This window comes from Camelus dromedarius, chromosome 31 (assembly GCF_036321535.1).
Source record: "Camelus dromedarius isolate mCamDro1 chromosome 31, mCamDro1.pat, whole genome shotgun sequence".
Classification (NCBI taxonomy): domain Eukaryota; kingdom Metazoa; phylum Chordata; class Mammalia; order Artiodactyla; family Camelidae; genus Camelus; species Camelus dromedarius.
Genome location: NC_087466.1, coordinates 18502358 through 18525361, shown reverse-complemented (window position 1 = coordinate 18525361; position 23004 = coordinate 18502358). Strand labels below are relative to the sequence as shown.

Here is a 23004-nt window from a genome sequence, read left to right as displayed (position 1 = left end):
CACATTCTGTTTCTCTCACTCTTTCCACACAGAAATACATACTCATTCATTAATTAGTTCATTCACTTTTTCTGATGAGACTGCTTCATCCATCAGGAGGCACATATTAGGTCCCCCCGCCGCCCCCTCTCTCTCTCTGATGTTTAGCAGCTGCTGATGTCTAGCTCCGTTAGGGGCTGCAAAGTGGGGATGGCCTAATTCTTATCATTCCTTTGTCATTTACTGGCTGGAAGGTATCTATAGAGAGAAACTTTCCCTCATCTGCTGTTTGCTTCAGAGCTGGCCCTCATCTCTGACGTGTCAGAGTCCTTACATCTGCTGCCCTAGGAAGTGTGCGAACCCTCCTGCGTTGCTCACTGCCACCTGCGGGGCTGGAACCCGGTGGGGTTGAATTCCAGTTGCTGGTGCGTTTGCGTTTCCCCCGGGGTTCATGGAGCCCAGACACCCAGAAGAACCGACTTTCCTTTCCTCCTCCCTCGACTCCCACTCCGACTCCTCCCACAGACTGCGGCTTCCAGGACACCTGGGGAGCTGGATGGAGCTCCCTGCGCACCAAGGAAGCTATTCTTAGACTCGCCTCAGATCCAGTCCCTCGGCCTCTCCCGTCTTGGGCCTCCTCCCGGCACCCCCGCAGCCCCAGCTGCATCTCCCGGCTCTGACCACTCCGAGTCCTGCCTTCCCCTTTCCTCGGAGGGTGGATCAGCTGGGGACCTGCACCTGGCTAGGAGCAGAGGGAGCCCTGGGGATGGTGTTGGGGATGGGGAACTGGCAGCCTGGTTAGTTCTCAGAAAAGTAAAAAAACAGGCCTTTCCCATCACATCTTTCTCTGTTCACTGATGGCTGTGGCAGAGGCAGGGCTCCTGACTGCTCAGAGCTTCATCCTCCCCTGTGTGGGGAGGGTCACTCATACCCACCTCCTGGAACCCCCAGGTCATTTCTTCAGTTCAACTATTATTTCTCTGTGAAGTCATATGTTAAACGCTTGACAGGAAGCAATGCGTAACACCTAACGTTTGTTTATTCATTCCACAAATACTTCCTGAACTCCTACTATGTGCCAGGCTCTCCGATCTAGAGACTTGGGGTAGACAGACAGGACTCCTGCCCTCACGATGCCTGGAGGAAGGCGGAGTTAGGGGAGGAAGACAAGAAACGAAGAGACAAAGAAGTTTGGTATTTAGAATGAAGAGGTTTCTCTTTGCGAGGCTGTTAGGTAGACGGCATTAGTTACACCACTCGTCTGCCCTGCGACGCCCGGTGGTAGCAGTGTGCGGAGGGCGAGGAGCAGAACAGCCCTTTCTGCCTCCAGATCTGACATTTACGGAGCCGCATAGGTTTACCCAGTAATTCTCTCCTCAGCCCTCGTGATAGTTTCCTGGGGCCGCTATAACAAAGTACCACAAACTAGGTGACTTAAAACCACAGAAGTTTATTCTCTCGCAGTTCCGGAGGCCAGAAGTCTGAAAGCAAGGTGTTAGCAGGGCCGAGCTCTCTCTGAAGGCTCTGGGGGAGAATTCTGCCCCACCTCCTCCAGCTTCTGGTGGCCACTGGCTTCCTTGGTGGTCCTTGGCTCTTAGATGCATCCTTCTAATCTCTGCCTCTGTCTTCATGTGGCTGTGTGTTCCCTTTGTGTGTTTCTGTCCAAATTTCCCTTGTCTTTTACGATCACCAATCATAGGCTAAGGACCCACCCTAATCCAGTCTGACCTCATGTTAGCTTGATCACGTCTGCAAAGAACCTATTTCCAAGTAAGGTCCCATTCACAGGTAAGGGGTTAGAACTTGAGCATCTCTTTTTGGGGAATGCAGTTCCATCCACGACAGCCCTTGAGGTGAGCGGGTACTAAAGGCTGTTAGCAGAACTGGAATTGGCCCCCTGAGAGGAGGGAGCCACATTCTGGGTTATGCCTTCTATGCCTCCAGCATTTTATGAGTCCTCTCAGTTAATGCCCCAACTTTTTTTTTTTAAATTAAAATTTAAATTTTATTTACCTATTTGAAACGTTATTATTAAGGTTTTCCCTGTTCTAGTTTTATTTTTTTAAAATACCCTGACGAATGCAAAGTAAATAACCTCTTCAGGGTGTTAAGGTACAATTTTGCAAATTATTACACCCTAGTAGTTAATGATACTGTTAAACTAGATTATTTTAAAGCTGTGTCTCTTTTTTTTACAAAATAGGATTTGTCATTTATTCTCGCATTTACCAAGTGATAATGAATCCCAGATGCTCTTTATTTTGTCCATGTTTAGGTTAAGAAAGAAAATGATAATTTATAGATCAATATATGTGTATGTGTATTTGTTGGTCACACACACATACATAATCTAATGAGAATTTATAAGTATTGCATAAAATATCTGACAAAAAGCCGGTATCATGATATATGCAAGGTGTATATGTATTAAAAAAAACACATTTGTGTCCAAATTTTACTCATAATGACATGTGGCTATATATGTCTACAGGAAGGTGTTATGTGTTTCAAAAATACCAGTAATTTGTACATTGCTGTGTACTAACCACGAATAACTGAATATATGAGACATCTAATGTATTTTAAAGAGTCTCTTGAATGTATATGTATTATAACCTATATATCTATGTTAATGCTCGCCTATAGGACATGTTTATATACATGGGTTACATGCATCGTATGTGTATCACGTATATGTACAATATATGCTAATAACAATGGATAAATTTACTCTGTTTTAGGAGGCTTTCTTTTTTAAGAACTAGATTTGGGCTATCATTTTTTGGAAATCTTTTTATTATAGTCTCTGACCTGGGTTGTATCTAAGCTGGCACCAGATAGAATACCAACTTTATAGAATAACATTGAGGTGATGACTTACCATCTTGGTGTGGTCAGAATTTTGTATTGTGCAAATTTGGGGATCAGGTTGGGGAGTCAGAATTGTTCTGGAAGAGGAGGGGCTTACACAGTCTTGCTTTTAGATTGGCAGGGACGGGAAGCAATGGCTTGTGTGCAGACCTTTAGCTGCTATGCAGTGAGATGCCATTAAAGGCCTTTCAGTTGCCTCCAGCGTTAACTGAATATTTAAACTTATGTTTGGTTAAAATCTTTTTTCACCATTTTTTTTTTTTTTTTTTGAGGTAGGTGGTCTTGTGTCCATATTGTAGACAGGACACTGGGGCACATTGCCTAAAGATCCTGTGCTATGGAAACTGGAGCCTGAAACATCTGAGTTCTTTGGCCCATTCTGGGGGGAGAAGTGTATGTGAAATGTATTATATGTGCCAAGGAATTTAAAGAAAAATTATAAAATGAGCACCTGCCACTCAGGTTGGGAGGCATCGCAATTCTTTAGATGTTCCTGTGTGACCCTCCCTGCCCGCTGCCTTATGTTCGTTTCCTGGGGCTGTCAGAACAAAGTACCACAAACTGGGTGGCTTTAAACTACAGAAACTTCTTCTCTCAGAGTTTCAGAGACAGGAGGTCAAACGTTGAGGTTGGCAGCTTTGGTTTCTTCTGGAGGCTCTGAGGGAGAACCCTTCTTTGCCTCGTCCAGCTTTTGTCAACCCCAGACATTCCTTGGCTGGTAGACACATCACTCCAATCTCTGCCTCCCTCATCACATGGCCTTCTTACAAGGGCACTTAGGGTCTACTCTAAGTCCAGGATGATCTCATCTGGAGATCCTTACCTCAGTTACCTCCACAAAGACCCTTTTTCCAAATTAGGTTCTATATGTAGATTCTGGGTAGATAAATCTTTTGGGGGCCACCATTCCACACTTCTGGTCCACTGCAGTCTTGAGTTGGGTTTATCATTTCCCACCTCTACCTGTATCCCTAAGCCCTAAATTAAGTTGTGAAGAACTAAGCCCAAGCACATGCCTAACGGTGGGGAGAGAAGGACGTAGTGGTCAGTCTGAAGGTGCCACGGAGAGAGAGGAGTTGAAAGGGTTCGTGCGTGGCCCAAGTTCTGAGCCATGAGTGGGGAAGAGACTCTCCTAATTGCAGGAAACAGTAAAAGAAGAGAGAGCGAGAGATCAGAAGAAATGAAGTTCTTGTCGGAGGGGAGGAAGCATGTGAGATGTAATGTCTTACACTGCTTCACAAAAAAAAATTTATTGAGGTGCAGTTCACATAACATAAAAATTAACCGTTTTAAAATGTACAATTCAGTGACATTTAGTACGTTACAGTGTTGTGTGACTGACCTTTCAGCTAGTTCTAAAACCTCATCACCCCAAGAGGAAACCCACACCCATCAGCAATCACTCCCATTCTTTTGCCCCCAGCCCCTGGCAACCCCTAATGTACTTTCCGCCTCTGTGGATTTACCTGTTCTGCACATTTCCTATGAATGACATCATGTAACGTGACCTTTTGTGTCTGGCTTTTTTCCCCTTAGCTTATTTTTGAGGGTCATCGTGTGGTAGCATGTGTTGGTACTACAGATCTTCTTTGACTTAGGATGGGGTTATGTCCTGATAAACTCATTGTAAAAAGTTGAAAATGCATGTGATACACCTAACCTTTTGAACATCATGACTTAGCCTCGTCTGCCTTACACGTGCTCAGAACACTTACACCAGCCTACCTTTGGGCATAATTGTCTTGCACAAAGCGTATTTTATAATAAAGTATTGAATAGCTCATGTAATTTATTGACTATTGCACTGAAAGTGAAAAACTGGCCAGTGAGTGTACCGGTGGTTTGTGATCGTGTGGTTGACTGGGAGTTGTGGCTCTTTGCTGCTGCCCAGCATCACGAGAGAGTATCATATCACTCGCCCGGGAAAAGATCAAAATTCAGTATTCAGAGTAGTTTCCATTGAATATGTGTTGCTTTTGCACCAGCGTGAAGTCAAAAAAATCGTTAAGTTGAACCGCTGTAAGTCAGAGACCGTCTGTACTTTTTCCTTTTTATGGCTGAATAATTTATATTTTTATTATGTGTTTTTTAAGTTGCTAGGAGACTTTTTTAAAATACTTGCGCTAACATTGTATTTTATTTTGTTCGTTTATTTCTTTAATGGAGGTACTGGGGATTGAACCCAGGCCCTTGTGCTTGTTAAGCACGCGCTCTACCACTGAGCTATGCCCACCCAGACAGGAAAGTTTTGAAGGGAAAAAAAATTTCTAGAAAAAGCAACTTTGTTGGTCACTTAGCACCTAAGTGTTTTTGTCTACTAACAGCTTTATTAAAAAAAAAATTTTATGGATGTATATTTGGTTTATAATGTTGTATTAATTTCTGGTGTACAGCATAGTGATTCAGTTATATATATTCCTTTTCATGTTCTTTTTCATTATAGGCTCTTACAAGGTATTGAATATAGTTCCCTGTGCTGTACAGTGGGACCTTGTTTATCTATTTTATATGCAATAGTTAGTATCTGCAAATCCCGAACTCCCAATTTAACCCTCTATCCCCCACCAACAGCTTTATTGAGTTATGAGTCACATACCATACATTTCAGCCATTTAAAGTGTACAATTCAGTGTTTTTTTGGTCTGTTCACAGAGTTTGCAGTCATCGCCACTGTCACTTTTAGATTTTCATCACCCATTAGCCATCTTGATCATGTTTTAGAATCGCCAGTGGTCAGTCCTTTTGAACTGGCTGTAGGGATTTAACTGGCTCTGATTTCCCACCACCTCACTTTCCCCACCTGTCGTTAGAGATGACATTGGCCGCTTAGGTAACGCTTCCTCCTTGCAGGCACTTCTCAGAAGTGTTTCATGTACATTTCCTTGTTTAAGTTGTAGGACAACCCCATAGACTGGCTACCATTTTTGTCCCACGTTATACATGAGGAAACTGACGATACTCCGAGAAGCTAAGAGGCCTGAGGCCCAGGTGTGGTTCGAACCCACAAAGTCTTAGCTTAACCGCTGCATTGTACTGACAGGGGTGGCAGAGCTCCAGGCCTTCGGTGCTGACTTGCACCAGCCTCTAGGGCTGTGAGTCCCATCACTTACCTGCCCAGCAAACCCCGTTCCTCAGGGGGCTTTGTGGATGGAAACTTGTGCAAGGTTAGGGCGGGTGGAGGCCAGCCAGAAAGCAGGGAGGGCTTGGGTGTCTGTCGGCCCCCCGCAACAGCAGATTCTCCGCAGGTGGGCTTTCCAGAAAAGCTGAGCAGAGCCCACCTGTTCCAGGAGTCCTGGTAAGGAAGGAACACTGCCAAGGGCATGGTCAGAATTTCCAGCAAAGTTCAGGGATGCCCCCTGGTGGATCTGCACTCCCAACTCAAAACAGAGCGGTTCTCCAAGGCTTCTCTGGGATCCATGGGGTGAGGAGCCAGCCACTGAAGGCAGGGATCATTTTTCAGCCTTAGCATGTGATCAGGATTCAATATTGCATAAGGCAGGAGCGGGTGTCGGGATTAAGAACCTGGGCCCTGGCATTAGATGGAATTGACTTCAAATCTCAGCTCTGCCTGCTTGCTAGCTGAGCATTTTGGGGCAAGTTAGTTGTCTAAGCCTCAGTTTCTCATCCATCAAATGGGTACAGTTGAAGTTCTACCTCACAGAACTTGTCACACCATTAAGATAACCTGTGTAGAGTGTGTGCCTGTGCTGAAGGGCTCAGTAAATGTTAACTAGTCTAATGGGTAGAAGGTGTGTTCTGGGGCACTTGAGCCAATCACATCTCTGGTCCTTGGTTTCCTCATTTGTAAGATGGGGACAGTTCACCTAGCTTCTGGGATGGTTGTGAAAATCAGAAATTGAGTCCAAAAGATAGTAACACCCAAGTTCTCCTTTGCGCTCAAGGGATTACTTTTATTAGTCAGCTCCTTCTATGTGAAGGTCACTGTGTTTATATTCAGCCAACACTGACCGTCACCATGGGGCAGGCTCTGCATAGATCTGAGTGTATAGCAGTGAATGAGATGGAGATGTGTTTGTATCTGCGTTAAGGTTCCCTGAAGATTTTGTCTAGTTCAAGGGTCAGCAAACTTTCTCTGCAAAGAGCCAGAGAGTAAGTATTGCAGGGTTTGCTGGGCTGTCAGTGTGCGGCAAGTACTCAGCTTGGCCCTTGTAGCGTGGAAGCAGCCATAGGTGGTAGTGAACCAGCGAGGGCGGCTGTGGGCCGGTGAGAATTTATACATGGACCCGGATGTTTGAATTTCATGTGATTTTCACATTGCAGAATATTCTTCTTTTTATTTTTCCTTCCTCTACCATTTAAAATGTAAAAACCAGGCCGCCCTCCCTTCTGAGTGAGACGGCCCGCACTCTGTCTATGGAGTGTGTACCTACTTTTACCGTAAACTAAGCACCCAGCTCCCACACCTTGTGGCCTTTCTCTTGCCTTTTGAAACAGCCTGCACTCTATGGAGTATGTATCTCTCTAAATAAATCTACTTTTACTCCAAAAAAAAAAAAAAAAGAAAGAAAAAAAAGTAAAAGCCATTCTTAGCTCATGGGCTGTACAAAAACAGGCAGTAGGGTTGATTTGGCCCTCGAGCTGTCATTGGCTTGGGGTGGCTTTGAACAAGGTGATCACCTGCTTCTTGTTTGTTTCTTTCTCTCTTTTTTCATTTCTTTCTCACCTCTCCTCTGGTTTGTACATTTCTAAGTCTCCATGGACTGTGTGTTTATCACTGGGTTAATGGGGAATTGGGCTTCTCATTCCAACCACGATGCTCACCTTGAGTCCTGATGGACAGGAGATGCTAGCTTTCATCATAACCCACCGTGAATCTGGCAGTCTGCACTGTGTCTGTTTCTCCCCGTTTCAAAGTAGATCCACTCAGTTTGGTTGTTCCTTCCATCTTGGCTGAAGTTCTAAAGTCATTATTATAACCATTTTACAGGTGGGGAAGCAGAGTCCCCGAAAGGGTCATGATTTCCACGAGGGTTTGTTGGTCAGCGGTGGCTCCAGGATTAGCACCGAGGGTCCCTGTCTCTTAAGTCCCTCTGGGAAGCAGTGAGAGGCACAGAGCTGGCTGCTGGGACGAAAGGCTGGACTTCCCTGACGAGGGACACGTACTCTCTTTTGCTCTGCAGTCGTGCATGCAGAAGTTATATGTCACATGTGGCACAGCACGGCCAACAGTCCGCGTTTATCTGTTCCTACTGTGTGCCAGGCTTTGTTCCAAATATTTGAGATAGAGCAGTGAGCAGGATGAACAAGACTCCTGCCCTCATGGTGACTACAGAGTAGTAGAGAAGAAAGACAACAAAGTAGGCAAAGAAACATGGTATTTAGGAATTGCGATTATCTGGGGGACCCATTCATTTATGTACCAGACCCTGTGCCGAGCACTTCTGTAATCATCGTCGGATTTAATCACCACAACTAGCCTATCAGAATAGACAGCAGGATGAAGACACAGAGGTTCAGAGAAGTCAAGTAACTTTCCAGCTCCGCAGACTAGGGAGGGGGACTACTAAACAGTTAATTATCTGTAGAGATAAGTACTTTCCTAGTGCTGCGAATAAACAGAAAGGCCTTGAGTGCCGCGCCAAAGGATTCTTCAGTAGGCAACGGGGAAGACAAATGAACTTACATAAAACAGAACAGACTCACAGACATAGAATACAGACTTGTGGTTGCCAGTGGGGAGTGGGGTGGGAAGGGATAAAGTGGGAGTTCGAGATTTGCAGATCCTGAATGCTATATATAAAATAGATAAACAAGTTTATACCGTATAGCACAGGGAACTATATTCAGTATGTTGTAGTAGCTCACAGTGAAAAAGAATGTGAAAATGAATATATGTATATTCATGTGTGACTGAAGAGTTGTGCTGTACACCTGAAGTTGACACAACATTGTAAACTGAGTATACTTCAATTAAAAAAAAATAGGCAATGGGGAGCCATTGAAGGTTTGAAACAGGGAAGTCTCTGTTTTAGAAAGCTCACTCTGGCAGCAGTGTAGAGGAGGGTAGGAGGAAGTCATGTGGAGACCCATTCGGAGGCTTTTGGGGTCATCTTGGAGAGCAGTAATGGTGGACTGGATGAGAGTGGAGGCCGTGGTGGTGGAGGGGAGCAAACAGATTGGAGAACGATACGGTAAGGAAAACTGACAGGATGAGATAATTAAACAGACACGGCATAAGGGTGAAGCCTGTGGGGAGCGCTGGGGGAGGGGCAGGTTTGTTTATAGGGGCTCCAGGTAGGATCTGGACTCCCAGCTGGAGAGCGTGGGTCACCGAGCCACTCGTGTGGAGTTCTACAGCTGCAGGTAGCCGTCGATGCAAGATGCGGCTGGTGGATGTGATGGACGTGAACACTCAGAAGGGCACGGAGATGAGCATGGTCGCAGTATCGTGCGGTACTATGAGACGCCAGAGGCACAGCGGGACAAGCTGTACAACGTCATCAGCCTTGAGTTCAGCCACACCAAGCTGGAGCACTTGGTCAAGCGCCCCACCGTGGTAGGTCCTCCGCTGCGGTCCCCTCCCCGGCCACCTCCCACCTCCTCTCCTTGCTCAAGGCCAGCCTGATGTGGGCCGGGGAGGGTGGGACAGGTCTTGGGAGCAGGAGGAGGGGGTTGAGGTGGCGATGGAGCCCAGCTTTAGGGCACCTGGAGACAGGAAGCACTGATGGTGGTCTGGCTGAATTTCAGGTAGACCTGGTGGACTGGGTGGACAACATGTGGCCCCAGCACTTGAAGGAGAAGCAGACGGAAGCCACGAACGCCATTGCGGAAATGAAGTACCCGAAAGTGAAGAAGTAAGACTGCCTGGCTGTGGGTGGGAGCTGGGAGGGGGTGACTTTCAGCCTTGTGCGGGTGGGAAGAGAGCCCCGGCCGAGGCCACAGGCCTGCGGGGATGCTGCTGGGACATGAGGGATGGGGGTCCTTGGCGTGGGCAGGTTGGCCTCTTGCTTCCCTAGAATGCAGGGGATCTGCATTCCGCTCTGGGTCTGGAATCTCCATCCAGATGGTTCTTTGGCCGCCTTACCTGCTCTGCCTGGGTGGATGTGATCTGAGAGGATGAGTAGTGGGAATCATTGCTGTGTGTGTGTCTGTGTGAACTTGTCAAACATTTGTCTTCTCCCTCCAAGTGACAGCGTGTCCTGGGAGTGGATTTTTTACGGGGACCTGCCCACCCTGGACACTTTTCTTTGGCTAAGGGCTGGGGAGGGGTCTGGTGTTCCTTTGCTTCTTGCTGTTGAGACCCCAGGACCTCTGATCCAAAGAATCTTTCCTGAACAAAGCCAGAGGCCACTTACTCATCAGACATTCCTTAGACAGACAGACGGTGGCCCCTAAGTGGGAGGTTGGTGCTGGGTGGGGCAGGTGGCCACATCTAATTGCAGGGACATCATTACATGCGGCGTGACCTGAGACCAATTGTTGAACATGGGCAGAGGTGGCTATGAGCTCCTCTGTGTTCTAGGACTTGAGTGGTGGACCTTTAGGAAGGGGAAGTCACCATGGGGCCCCTACCATCTCAGGCCCTCCGTGTTACCATCTCCAAAATGGGAAGGAGATGCTGGCTGTCCAGGCAGGACTGTTGCTCTGGGCTTCCTAGAAGAGTTGGCTCTGCCGGCTCTCAATCCATTAGCATCTCTCTGCTCAGCCCTGCTGCCAGGAGTGCCCCCAGGAGCTTAAAGGCTGTGAACTTTTCATTCACTCAGCCCTTCATTCAGTGCGTATTGAATGCAACCTCCGTGTCAGGCTTTGTAAGGGAGGCCAGCGTGCTGGCCCAGGACTTCTCAAGGTTTTGCTTTCAAGCTCTCTGCCCCCCCAACTTTAATTTCTTCTCAGGCATTTTTTTCTGCCCTCAAAACTGAAGCTCCCTTACACCCCTTGGATCTGGGCTGCATCAAAGGCAAAGACTAGGCTCAAGGTGGGGTTGGTAGGAGGGCTTTCCATTCTATTCCATTCCAGTTCGATCCCAGCCAAATTTATGGAGCCCCTGGGACAGGGAAGTAAAAGATAAACAGGACCAGAAGACCCTACCTCCTGGAGAATGGGCCGTTAACACGAGGGTATGGTGCAGCTCTCATCCCAGACAGAGGGAAGCAGGGAGAGGAGGAATCCTTGGCTGCCAGCATCAGGAAATCATCTTAGAGGGGATAGTGACCTGGGCTCTGAAGGACAGAGGAGATGGGAGGGAAGTGGGGATGGAAGTGGGGAGGGATGGAGGTAGGTGAGTGCCAAGGGCTTCGATGGAATCATGAAGGCAGAGCTCAGGGAAAGAGTGTGGGACTCAGATTAGTTAGAGGCAGATCCTGGCTCTCATTGATTGATTGATTCATTCAGCATATGTATTGAACATCTGACTGGTGCTGGGTGCCAGGAATACAGCAGGGGAAAAAGCCAGGTGAGCTCCCTGCCCTAATGGAGCTTACAGTCTATCCAGGAGACAGATGCAAATCCAACAATCAGAGAAACAAATGGAAATTTGTGATGAGTCCATGAGGCAGAGAGACCCACAGTGCTGTGGGAGCTTAGGGGGTTCACTGGGTCAGGGAGGGCAGGGCAGGTGACCCCCAGCTGAGGTCTAAAGGGGAAATGATCTATTTAAGTGAAGAGGGCTGGGAAGAGCTTTCCTGACTGTGCAGAGAGCCTGGGACAGTGGGGAGGGCTGGGGCTGGGCAGCGGGGGGCGAAGAACCTGCCGAAGAAAGCCAGTGGGGCTGGAACGGATCGAGGAGGGGCAGTGGTGCAGGATGGGGGTGACCAGGCTGTCACGGCCTGACCCCCCATGATGAGGGGTCTGTATTTCTCCTAAGAGCAGTCGAAAAGCCTCTGAGAGTAAGCAGAAAAGATCGTGTTCAGATTTGCATTCTGCGAATTCTCCTGCTGCTGTGTGGATTGGAGGAGGTGGGGTGGGCTGCTGGGAGGAGCCACTGCATCACCAAGATGAGGGCAAATGATGGGGCAGGGTTACAGCACAGCAGAGGACAAATGGGACATGTATTTAGGAAGATAAAATAACATTGGGTGACAGATTTCAATTCATTAATGTCTACCTTGCCTCTCTCAGATATTCAGTACAGTCTTCACTTCATTAAAAGGTGCCTTTAAATAGTAAGCTCTGTTAGTATATTGAGAATCCTATCTAATTACCCAAAAAAGGCTCACACACAATTTTCTAGGACCACATGTCTTTGACATATTGGTTGGATTATGTGGCAGATAGATTTACAAACCCCATCAGTGCCTGCGGGAACTTGTTACGGGATTTGAATCCTGTTAGGAAGGAAATTGTCACCTTGGAAATAGTCCATTTGTTCGGCTAAAAAGAATGCTGATTTCAGTTAATAAGCAAAGTAAAAGTCCCTTGATGATGAAGTCCTTTGGGACAGTGGAATGGTTCTTTGGAATCTAATTAAAATGACACTTTCTAGAAATCACAGAGCTTCCATGCTGGAGGTGCCTGGAGAGTGGAGACAGCTGAAGGGTCACCTGAACTGAGGGTCTTCCGGACGAGAGGAATGTTACAGACCCATTACTGCCTTCTCCCTGGCTCCAGGTTTTATGTAGTTTGATCTTGGAGAAGGGGTTAGGAATTTTAATGGATTTTGCTTCAGGTATTTAAGGTAAGGGGTGGTGACAGTTGTCAAGGAGATAGTTGCAACTTTATGGAAGACAAAAGATTTGTAGAGAGTATAGTATGCTAGTATATTAGTTACATTTTGCTGCATTCACTGAGTTTATATTCTGTGCAAGACACTATTCTAAGTAGTTGGTAGACTACGGTGAATAAACAGAGTCCTTCTCATGGAGCTCACATTCTGGCTGGAAGAGGAGACAGACCAGCAAACAAGTGAATAATATAATTTAGGGGGTGATAAGTGTCGTGAAAAAACATACGGGGAAGAGATGATGACAGGGAGGGCTGAATGAATATCCCCTGCACCATGCACTTCTGCCATGGCCTTCCTCTCTGTGGCTACTCTGCAGAAATGTTTTGGCTGTACAGAATTATTTGTCTTGGAAAATTCTTTATAATCATACAAACAATGACAGTGATGTGGGAGTATTCATTGCTGTGTAACGGATTATCCTAAAACTTCACAACTTAAAAAAAAAAAAATTTTAGCAGCTTGAAACAAGAAGCATCACCTCCTAGCTTCTGTAGGTCAGGAATCTGGGTGTGGCTTAGGTGAGTGGTTCTGGCTCAGAGTCTCACAGGAGCTTGTGTCCAGACTTAGGCGAGGCTTTAGGCATCTGAAAGCGTGACTGGGGCTGGAGGACTGACTTCTTCCAGATGGCGCACTCAATGGCTGTTGGCAGGAGGCCTCGGTTCTTGACTATGTGAGCCTGTCCATAGGGCTGCTCAAGTATCCTCATGACATGGTTGCTGCCCACTCGCCTCCCCAGGGAAGTGGTTTGAGAGAGCAAGGAGAAAGAAGCCACAGTGCCTTTTATAACCTAGTTTTGGAAGTCACATGCTGTTTACTTCTGCCATATTCTGTTGATTCAATGTGAGCCACTAAATCTAGCTCACACTCTAGGGAGGGGAATATGGCTCTGCCTCTGGAAGAGGGGCTCTCCAAGACTTTCTGGACACATTTTAAAACCTCCACAGTCTCCTTGGTCTATGACATGGGCACACCTTTCCCACTTAGGACTGTTGGGTAGTTTAATGCATTCCAGAAAGAAATTAGCAAGCTTTTCCCTCCTCACCTGCTCCTGTCGCACCCCGAGGTGGCAGAAATGATATTCGCTGCTGTGCTGGGGACAGTACCATGGACTGAAAGAGCTCGGAAGCCCAGCCAGAAGGGGATCCCATAGAAAGCATACGTTTGGCCCCTCAGATAATTGAAAATTGACTGCATTTTTTCTCCCCATGTACTCTCTGGGGGTGGCAGGAACTACAGGGGAAAATTTGGGGGTGCAAAGCTGCAACAGAGGATGAAAACAAGCTCTGGGATGAACGCATTTTGGGTCTGCCTCCGCCACCCACTGTGGCTATAGCAAGCCTCTCATCTCCTCTTACAGACTCAGTTTCCCCTCTACAAAGTGGGCTCCTTCCCCTCCCACGCCGTGAGGAGTATGGGGCCTGCAGTGGATGTGAAGTGTGGTTGGGACAAGGTGTTTGTCTACGTGGCCTCCTGCAGACACATAGGGCCTGCAGTTGCCACTGAAACCTGGCACCACCCTCCCTGGCATTTGCATAGGGCATCTCTGCAACCCATAGTTACCTTTTCATTTTCATCAACCATGTTTGTTGGCATCATCAATGTTCGTCCCTGTGTAATGTGTCACACAGGGAAACTGACCTTGAGAGGCTGCTAATGTCACCCACGGGCTATGCCCCGGACCCCAGGCCTCTGGATTCCTGGCTTTTCCCTTCTACCTTGAAAAGAACAAAGAAAGTCAGCCTTCTCTGTGGTGCCATGTATGGACCCATGTATGCTACATATTAGACACTTAGCATGCAAATCTCAACAACACTGGAAGCAAACGTTACCACCCCTACTTTACAGACAAGGGAAGTGGAATTCATAGTGGTTCATTGCAGTAATGGGTGTAGCAGCCTAGTCTAAGACAGTAGGGCCTGGTGTGGCTTCTGGATAATTGGAGAGGCAGGCTTTTGGAAAAAAAAAAAATCTTTTTTTAAACAGTGCTGGCCAAACCAAGCACATCTAGGGCCTGACTTGATCAGAAAGGGCCACCAGTTAGAAGGCCCTGACTAGTTCAACAAATGGGGTTTTGAGTTCCAGAAGCGGGGAAGATTCACTCCAGTGGCACACAGCTGAGAAGAATTATAGGGCTGTTGCTGCATGTACACAGGGGCCTCTGACGTCGTCCCTTCTGTCAAGGAGCTGAGCATTTGTGACTCAAAAAGTAATAACACATCTCCCGTTTGGACAGTCTAGCCTAATCCAATTGTCAGGGCCTTCTCCTCTCTTAGCTCATTTAACGCAATGACTGGCGCTCAAATTATTATTATTTTTTCTTTTAAATAGGCAAAACATACATATGGTAAAAAAAATTCAACCAGTTCCAAGAGTTCAGAGTTTAACCCCACAGCAGGCCATGAGGGAGGTACTGATGGGTGCGCCATCCCATAAATGACACCAGGAAGCAATACCTTGGCCCAGGGCGTTGACCACCCAGAAATGGCTTAATGTTCACTTCCCTAAAATGGGGATTATTGGGTTGTTTTATGAGTGAAATGGTATTGTGCATGTAAGCAGCTATTATTATGAGCACTTGATAATTGGGACCTATTAATTAATAATGGTGGGTGGCCCAGGACTTGGCCAAAGAATGGAGAATCTTGATTTCTGCCCCTGGGAGGCTATACTGCCATCTCCTTCACCTCTTGTGATTTGGGGGAAGGGTGAGACAGGAGGAGGGCTGTGGTCCTGATGAGTGTGCCCCAGAGGGTGTGACTTCTGATTCGAGCTGGACCAAACGCTTTTAGCTGGAAGTCAGTGGTTGAGGTTTGGCAGTAAACTGCAGACTTTGCTTCTTGAGAATCTTGAGATTTGCTAGCTAGACCTGGAGAAGAGGGCTGAGAAGCTCTGAGACAGGCTGCTTGGATAAGCAGCTCCCTACTAGGGTAGTGACCAGACTGAGTCCCTACCTCTGAGCCTCTGCTTTCTCAGCTGTAACATGGGTACAGTCCTGGGAATGACCTCATACTGTTGCTGTGAAGATTGGATTAAGTAATCGAAGTACCTGTCTCAGTGAATTCCCGTAACAGTTCTATGATCTGGGGTTACACAGCTACTAAGGGGGTAGGTAGGGGAAGAGGCACCAAAAGAACATCTTAGCTTCCAGAGTTGAACTTCAGGTCACCTCCCTGCCCTCCGGACAAGGAAACCGCTGAGAGAGGAAGTAGTTGTCCAAGGTCACACAGCTAGTTTGTTTTAGGACCAGAGGCGCATCCCTGGTGTCTAGGCTGCCATACTCGGGATCTGACAAGCCCTCCAACTCCTGGCACTGGTCCTTTCTCTAGCTTTGCTCCGATGGGCACATTTACGGAAGGTGGCCTTGCTGGGTCGTCACCTCCAGCAGCAGGATGGCATCCACACTCCTTGAAAACGGGTGTGAGGGAGTCCCTGAGCACCTGCCAGTAGAACGGAGGTGGGCGAGCTACCCTCGTGCCCCCACCCAGCCAGGGCGAGAGGGCGGCCGCGGGCGGCGGCGGTGTCCCCTGCCGCTGGTCGGGCGCACTTCCCTGTCGCCTCTGCGGCCTCCCTCCGCCTTCCCTGGCGGCCGCCGCGCCGCGCGTGTGTTCAGTTTCAACGCGGGGATGAGCGCAGGCTGCACCCGGCTCCCCGAGAAAGGAAGGAAGCGAGCGAGGGTTCCACGGTCCTCGACCGGGGCCTGGCAGCGCCGTGGAGGGGTCTCGGCTCTGGTCGCCGGGGCCAGGCGCGCGTCGAGCCTCCGCCGCCAGAGGGGCCGCCAAAGGGGACGCCCAGGCTCCGAGCCACCGCTGCCACCGAGGGTAACCACGGGCGCGCCGGGCGGGGCAGGGCGGGCGTCACTACGCTGCTCCCCGCGGGCCCGGGGCTGCCCTGGAGCCCCCACTCCTTCGGGGCGCACCAGGGTGGGGTGTGGGTCACCTCCCGCCCGCGGGCTGCACGGCCAGCGTGGCCGGCGTCGCGGAGCTGCTCTTTGTGTCTCCTGGGGACTGCGTGTAAGTGTGTAGTGTGTGTGCACGCGCGCTCAGCGCCTCCAGCCCCATCATCCGGTGCCAGCTTTCTAGGTTCCACCCCTCCCCGACCCCTCCGCCAGCCCTTTGCCCGAGGGGACACCGCTTGGGCTGCCAGGGGAGTTTTGCTAAGTTGGAGGGAAAAAGGCGGGGTGGGGCCGCCCCGCCTCCCGGACCCCAGGCAGCGACCTAAAGTTGGTGCTGCAGGTGCAGCGCCCCCTCCTACCACGCTCCTCCCTAGCCAGCGCCGGCCTTGGGAGGCGGGAACCTCTCCCCCAGAGGCTGAGCTCGGGGGCCTCCGATTTTTAGCCGCCAACTTGGAGGGTGTCCTACACAGAAGCCATCCGGGCCGTGGGTGGGTGGGGGTTGTCGAGGGGCGCGGCTTTCCGGGCAGGGGGCGGCCGAGGCGGAAACCCTGCCGGCCAGAGCTTAGCAGCGGTGGCACGGAGCCGGGGTGCCCATGTGACTGCGGTGTGCTTTGGAAGAGGAAGCTGTTAGAGGTCAGTGCAAAGGCGTCACGCCAGAGCAAGCGAGAAGCAGGAGTAAGGGGGGAGACCCAGAACAAGCGCGGGGCAGGCGAGCTACAAGGGCCGGGACAAAAGCCGCTCTGTCCGGGTGCCCTGGTCGCCCTAAAGCATGCAATTGCCGGGCGGGAGGGGCAGCTCAGGCCTGGCGGCCAGGAAACGAGGGACATGGGAGGAGGGGCCTCTCCCGGAGAGGCGAGTCTGGAAGTGGGCCCCCAAGCTCAGAGGGGCCTCAGAGGATGCTGGAGGGTGACTGGGAGGGGGGCAGATCAGACACAAGCTCAACTTGGAGAACTTTCCCTGGCACACAGCAGCCGCAGCTCGCAGGGATTCCTTTCCACACGTGCTGGGGAGGTTGGGGCCAGGGCAGGAGGTTGGCAGGTTGGAGGTGGATGATTGGCCAGGCAGGCTTTGTGTCCTGGAGCCCAAGATCCTAGCTGCTCTCCTGTCTGCCTTGGGCACCTGGGTGGGTGTCCTGCTGCACACCGAAGGAAGCACATCTCCTTGCTCCACCCCACAGACACTGAAATTGTTTTCCCTAGTCTCTGTTCTGCTGAGGCCTGGAGGAGGGTGGAAACCAAGGTTAGATTAAAAAAAGGAAAGAACAAAACCAAGAGGAAGAGGTAGTTTTAGGAAAATGAAGACTAATATTTTGAAGCAGTGCTTGGAGAGAAGAGGCCGGTGTGGTCCGTGGGGGTGGGGTGGCTTAGGGCTTCAGCACCCTGCTCTCCCTCCAGTTGCTTAGGAAGAAGGGGATCATCCAGGCTTTCAGAGTGGGGACCTGGCCCGGCGGGCGGGGAGGAGGTGGGAGGGTGTGGAGCCAGAGCTGGAGCCGGAGCTGGGACTTTAACAACCCCAGCGCCAGCACCGCAGCCCGCTCCTGTCTTCGTGACAGGGCTGCGTCCTGTTCTGTCAACTACACCCCTCCGATGGGGTTGCTAGGCAGCGGGGCCCTGATGTGCGGGAAGGCCTTCTGATTTGTCAGCCTCCTGCAGACACATGGTTAAGGCTCCTTCCAGCCTATCCGGAGGAGGGACGCGGGGCACGCCGCCTGCATACTGCCGAGCCCCGGGTCCACCTGAATGTGAGGTGCAAAAGGCAGCCAGAGGGAGGGGGCGCCTGGAGCCCTCCAGCCTCCTAACCAGCTCAGCCCCTACGCCCCCCATTATCTCCTCTCCCCATTATCTCCTCTCAGGCAGCTGGCTCCTCCCTGCCTGTCCCTGCCCCATTCTTCCCCTCTTCCCCAAACCATGGAAAAGCAAAGTACAGCGGGGAAAAGAGGTCAGTGGGGTAAGCGTGTGTGTGCGCGGGCCTCTGGAGGTGCCAAGGTGCGTGAGCATGAGCCGTGGGGAGGCTGCCCCAGCCGTATTGCCGGTGGCTCTTGTGGGAAGGGGTGGGTGGGAGGGAAGGGGCCCTGGCACTGCCAGGCCTGGACCTGGCAGCCTTCCCGTCCCTCCTCCTCCTCAGCTCTGCCCACCCCCAGGGCAGCATGTAGAGGAAGGAGGGAGGAGACTTGTAAGGAAGGGTGGGTTGTCTGGCAGTTGCAAGAGCTCAGAAGGGGAGCCGCTGGCAGGTTCCTTCTCCCAAACGCACTCCCTCTGTCCAAGCCTCTAAGGGCCAGGCTCTCCCTCCCCCTCTCTTTCCCTCCCTCTCTGCCCGTCCATCACCCAACTCCCAGGATCTTCTCTTTATCGCTTTACTTTTTAAAAGCAGCTTTATTGAGATGTAATTCACATACCATCACCCATTTAAAGTGAACAATTCAATGTTTTTTAGTATGTTTATGGAGTTGTGCAACTGCGATCAGTTTTGGAACATTTTTGTCACCCCACGATGAAATCCTGTCACCACTAGCGGTCACTACCCATTTCCTCCCAAACTCTGCCAAGCCCCTGGCCACCCCTGACCTGCTGTGCCTCTGCATATGGACCTAGTCTGGACCTTCCATACATGGAATCATACACTGTGGTCTTTTATGGCTGGTACCCCTGTACTTTCAGCTGCATTGCTTATTTTGCAATCAGTTGCAGTTTGTCTTGCCATTTAACTCTTCCAGTGCAGTGCTCCAGTGAGAGCATTTCACCCTTGAGGACAGGGGTCTTATGCATTTTTATGCATTTCTCTAAGTGCAATGCCTCGCTCTGGGCTGGACCACTGCTTGGTGCTCAGTAAATGTTGAATGAATGAGGAGATGAATGGGAACTGGTAATTGGCAAGCTATGCAGGTGGTTTACAACTGAATTCCAGGGGGTCCCGCTGCTGCAGAGGGGCCTGGCAGCTTGGGAGAACTGCAGGTATACGAGCTGGAAGGAGCAGAAAGGAAGCCTCTTTCTTGGGTGGGAGATGGGGGCAGGGCAAGAGTAGAAACCGTGGAACCAAGTACCCTGTGGGTTGCCCGCTCTTGCGGGAACCTGAAAACAAAAATGCCTCCCCCAGCCTTGGGGGCAGGTAGCCAATGATTGAGATTTGTCACCTGATCACAGGGGCTTCCCCCATGGGGAACTCCGATTAGATTTGGGTTTTAAAAAAAAGAAGAAAATTCCCCAGTGTCAGCGTTTATAAAAGGGCAGCAGGTCAAGCGTCTCTGAAGCTGTTTGCTCACCTCCTGTGATTCAGGCATTGAATTGTTTTTTCTGCTTCCCTGCGTCTGTGCTGCAGGTACTGTCTGATGAGCGTGAAAGGTTGTTTCACTGACTTCCACATCGACTTTGGAGGCACTTCCGTTTGGTACCATGTTTTCCGGGGTGGGAAGGTGAGTTGAGCTGAGTCTCTTCAAATCTCTGTACATCCCTGGCTGTTTGTGGGTGGAAGGGCTTGCTCACCTTTCCCTTCTCCTGACCTCCAGCTAGCACCCCCCCCCAGCCCGTCCCCGCCCTGTGAGTACTTTCAGGGCCACTTGGTCCCCCTGGGGCCACCTCCTCACCCTCTGTCTTTCTTCTGGAGGGAATGATCAAGGTCAACTCTTTTGCATCACATCTGGTCACTCAGTCCAATGTTCTAAGAATCTTAGGCCAGCTTAAAACTCCAGATTTAGTGCCCAAGAACCTCCAGCATTCATTTCCCCAGACTAGTTTCAGCTTCAGCACTGGGACCTTGTAACTTAAAAGTCCAGTTGCCATCTCCAGCTGCCTCCAAGAACATTTCACATCAGGGACAGACATCGCCCAGAGAAAGGAGGTGGGGCGTGCATTCAGGCTGCTCCTGCTGTGTCTGCCCCTATGTGCATGTCCACGTGGGGACGTAGGGGTCCCTGCGTGGATGTGGGTGCTTCTTGAGAACACGTGTGCATTTGTTCTAACCAAATATGTTGGAAGAAATTCTGGGTAAGAAGTCATCCTGCTTGGTTCCAGATGTTATTCCCCCTTCTTCATAGTGAGCACAAGCTGGGTTTATTTATTGGGCCTTTTTATCATACCACTTAGGAAATTCCCCTTCCTCTCCTTCCCCCACCTCCCCAACAAACCCATGGCTCAGGAGAAAGAATGTCCCACCCAGTTCAGGAAGTCTTCCCACCCTGGTGTTTCAGCTGGAATGGAGGTTCTCTAAAGGCAGGCAGGGGCAGCACAGCCCTCCCTGCCAGCCTAGAGACCCGTGGGGCTGGGTCCTGGAGGGGTCTTGGGAACGGGTCCTCCCCTTCCTCCCAGCTCCCAGGCAGGTGGGGCTGTCTCCTGGGTTATGGCAGAGCCTGGAAGAAATCAGACTTTGGCCTTGGTCTTTAACGGATTGCTTCCTTTTCCTCCTAAGATCTTTTGGCTGATTCCTCCAACCTTGCACAATTTGGCACTGTACGAGGAGTGGGTGCTGTCAGGCAAACAGAGCGACATCTTCCTGGGAGACCGCGTGGAACGATGCCAAAGAATTGAGCTGAAACAGGGCTACACGTTTTTTATCCCTTCCGGTAGGTTCCCGCAGGACTGCTGCTGGGCTCTCGCTTGGCCACCGGCTCTCCCAGCAGCCTCCTGCGTCCTGGTGGCCTCAGCCACGGGTTTAGGCCAAGTGATGGGGTTTCTGTGGGCCTCCTGGCCTTTGGCTGTCCTTGAAAGAGAAGCACACCTCAGGCTTCAGGGAAAATAGCCTCTCAAATCTTACCTGTATCTGCCTGCCTATGGATTAGAGATCTCTCCTGGGAGGAAGCCTGTGGCCCTCCCTCAGGCCAAGTTTGAATGCCTTCCTCCTGCTGAGATTTCTGAGTGAGAGGATGATGGTGGTCCCTTGGGGAGGGGTGGGGCAGGTTTACCCTGAGACCTGAGCGGGGAGGGGAGGGAGGAGGGCGGGCGCTGGGGAAAGGCAGACCCCAGGGGCCTTATGGGGCACCTAAAAGCCTGGGTAGCCGGAAAAGGACCCAGAGTGGCAGCCTCCTTCCTACAGAACAAGCTGAAATGTAATTGGGATCAAGGTCAATTCTTGTACTTGGACTCCCCCTTCCAAAAAAAATTAACTCTACAACTATAGCAGAGGACAGTAATTCAGAGCATGCGCCCTGGGGCCAGAAGTGCCCTGCCCTGGTTCAAATTCCTGCTCTGCTGCTTACAAGATGTGACTTCCTGGAAACGACTTAACCTCTCTGTGCCTCAAGGTTCTCATCTTTAAAATGGAAGTAAGATTTCCCAGGGTGGTTGTGAGGACTGAGGGAGCCAAGACTCGTTTGCCTGCAGCTCCTTGGGAGATGGGCCAGTGGCAGGGAGATTGGGCCAGTTACAGGCTGTATCACTAGTGGATGTGGCAGGTGACTTAGGAATCTTAGGCTGCATTAATGAAAGCATTTTACCCAGGATGAAGGAGGTGACATCCTCACTGTACAGAGGCCACATGTAGAAGATGGTGTTTTTCGTGAGTTGTAGTTTAGAGGGTAAGTCAACCTGCAGAGAAGAGTCTGGGTACCACATCAGGTGAGATGAATTTGAAGGAGAAATTGGATTGTCTTGCCCAGGAAGTGCAGGTGTATGGTAGTGACAGTCAGGCAGTTGAAGAATCGTCTCCTGGAAGAAGAGATACAGCCAAGTGGTACTGGAATGACTTGTTCTGCTAGGTACTGAGCTCCCCGTCACTGGAGGTACAAAGTAGAGGCTATATATAGTTATGCCAAGGAGCCTGCGGGGAATTTGCCACTGAGTGGAAGCTTGGCTCTTAGGAGAGGAGTATCCTTTGAGGCCACTAAGATCCATTGGCTGGAGAAGCTGGCCACACTTGTTTCTGAGAGTTGGACTGGAGTTGGCCCTGGGTCTGGGTGTCAAGCACTAGTGTCCACTGAGGGGCGTGGGGGTGGGGCCTGCACACCTGGGCTCTTCTAGAAAGTTGGACAGAAGACGGAGACTTCACTATTAAAATTCGGGATTTAGAGGTAGTGGGGTTTAGTGGGGGTGACTTTGTTGTCAGGGTCCCAGGTCAATCCTTGGACCTGCTTGGCTTGGAGAGGGGAGGGACCCCTGCTTGGGACACAAAGGAATTGTAATTGGTGGGCAGTGTTTATGGTGCGCGGCCTGGCAGTGTGGCATGGGGACTCGGGAAGGAAGCAGCAGCCTGGAGTGAGTGTGTTCACAGCCACCCTGCAGGTGTTGGGGGACTGGCCCTGGTGGAGTCAAAGGAACTCTGGAGTGTTCTTGGCCTTGCTGTTGTCTCTGTGACTTTGGGCTGGTCTTCTCCCTTCTCTGTGCCTCAACTACCTCATCTCTACAATGGGGGCAGGGTGCGGCTGAACTCTGGGACCTCAAGACCCCTCCCAACTCTGTGTCCTGAGCACAGGCCTCCTAACGTCCCTGGGAGGACAGGCCCTTTCTCTCAGGACCTTGTGCAGAACTTGGAAGTGGCGCATCCCTGCCCCCCAACCTGGGATGGGAGGGGTGTTAATTTTGGTGACTTAAGCAAGTTGGGAAAGGTCTCAAGAGGCAGCATCTAAGCCACAGCAGGGGTGTGACCGACTGTT

General features: G+C 50.4%; 1 protein-coding gene and 1 non-coding gene across 2 annotated transcripts in view; one reads left to right on the top strand and one right to left on the bottom strand.

Annotated features, from left to right (window-relative positions):
- KDM2B (lysine demethylase 2B) overlaps window positions 1-23004 on the top strand; it is a 106193-nt gene that overhangs the window by 15851 nt on the left and 67338 nt on the right. Inside the window, 5 exon segments of the mRNA XM_064481248.1 lie at window positions 9175-9248; window positions 9251-9371; window positions 9563-9665; window positions 19740-19833; window positions 20826-20979. Coding sequence (XP_064337318.1) covers window positions 9175-9248; window positions 9251-9371; window positions 9563-9665; window positions 19740-19833; window positions 20826-20979 — 546 coding nt within the window.
- TRNAV-AAC (transfer RNA valine (anticodon AAC)) lies at window positions 5012-5084 on the bottom strand. The gene has a single exon. It is a non-coding gene; the product is annotated as a tRNA-Val (tRNA).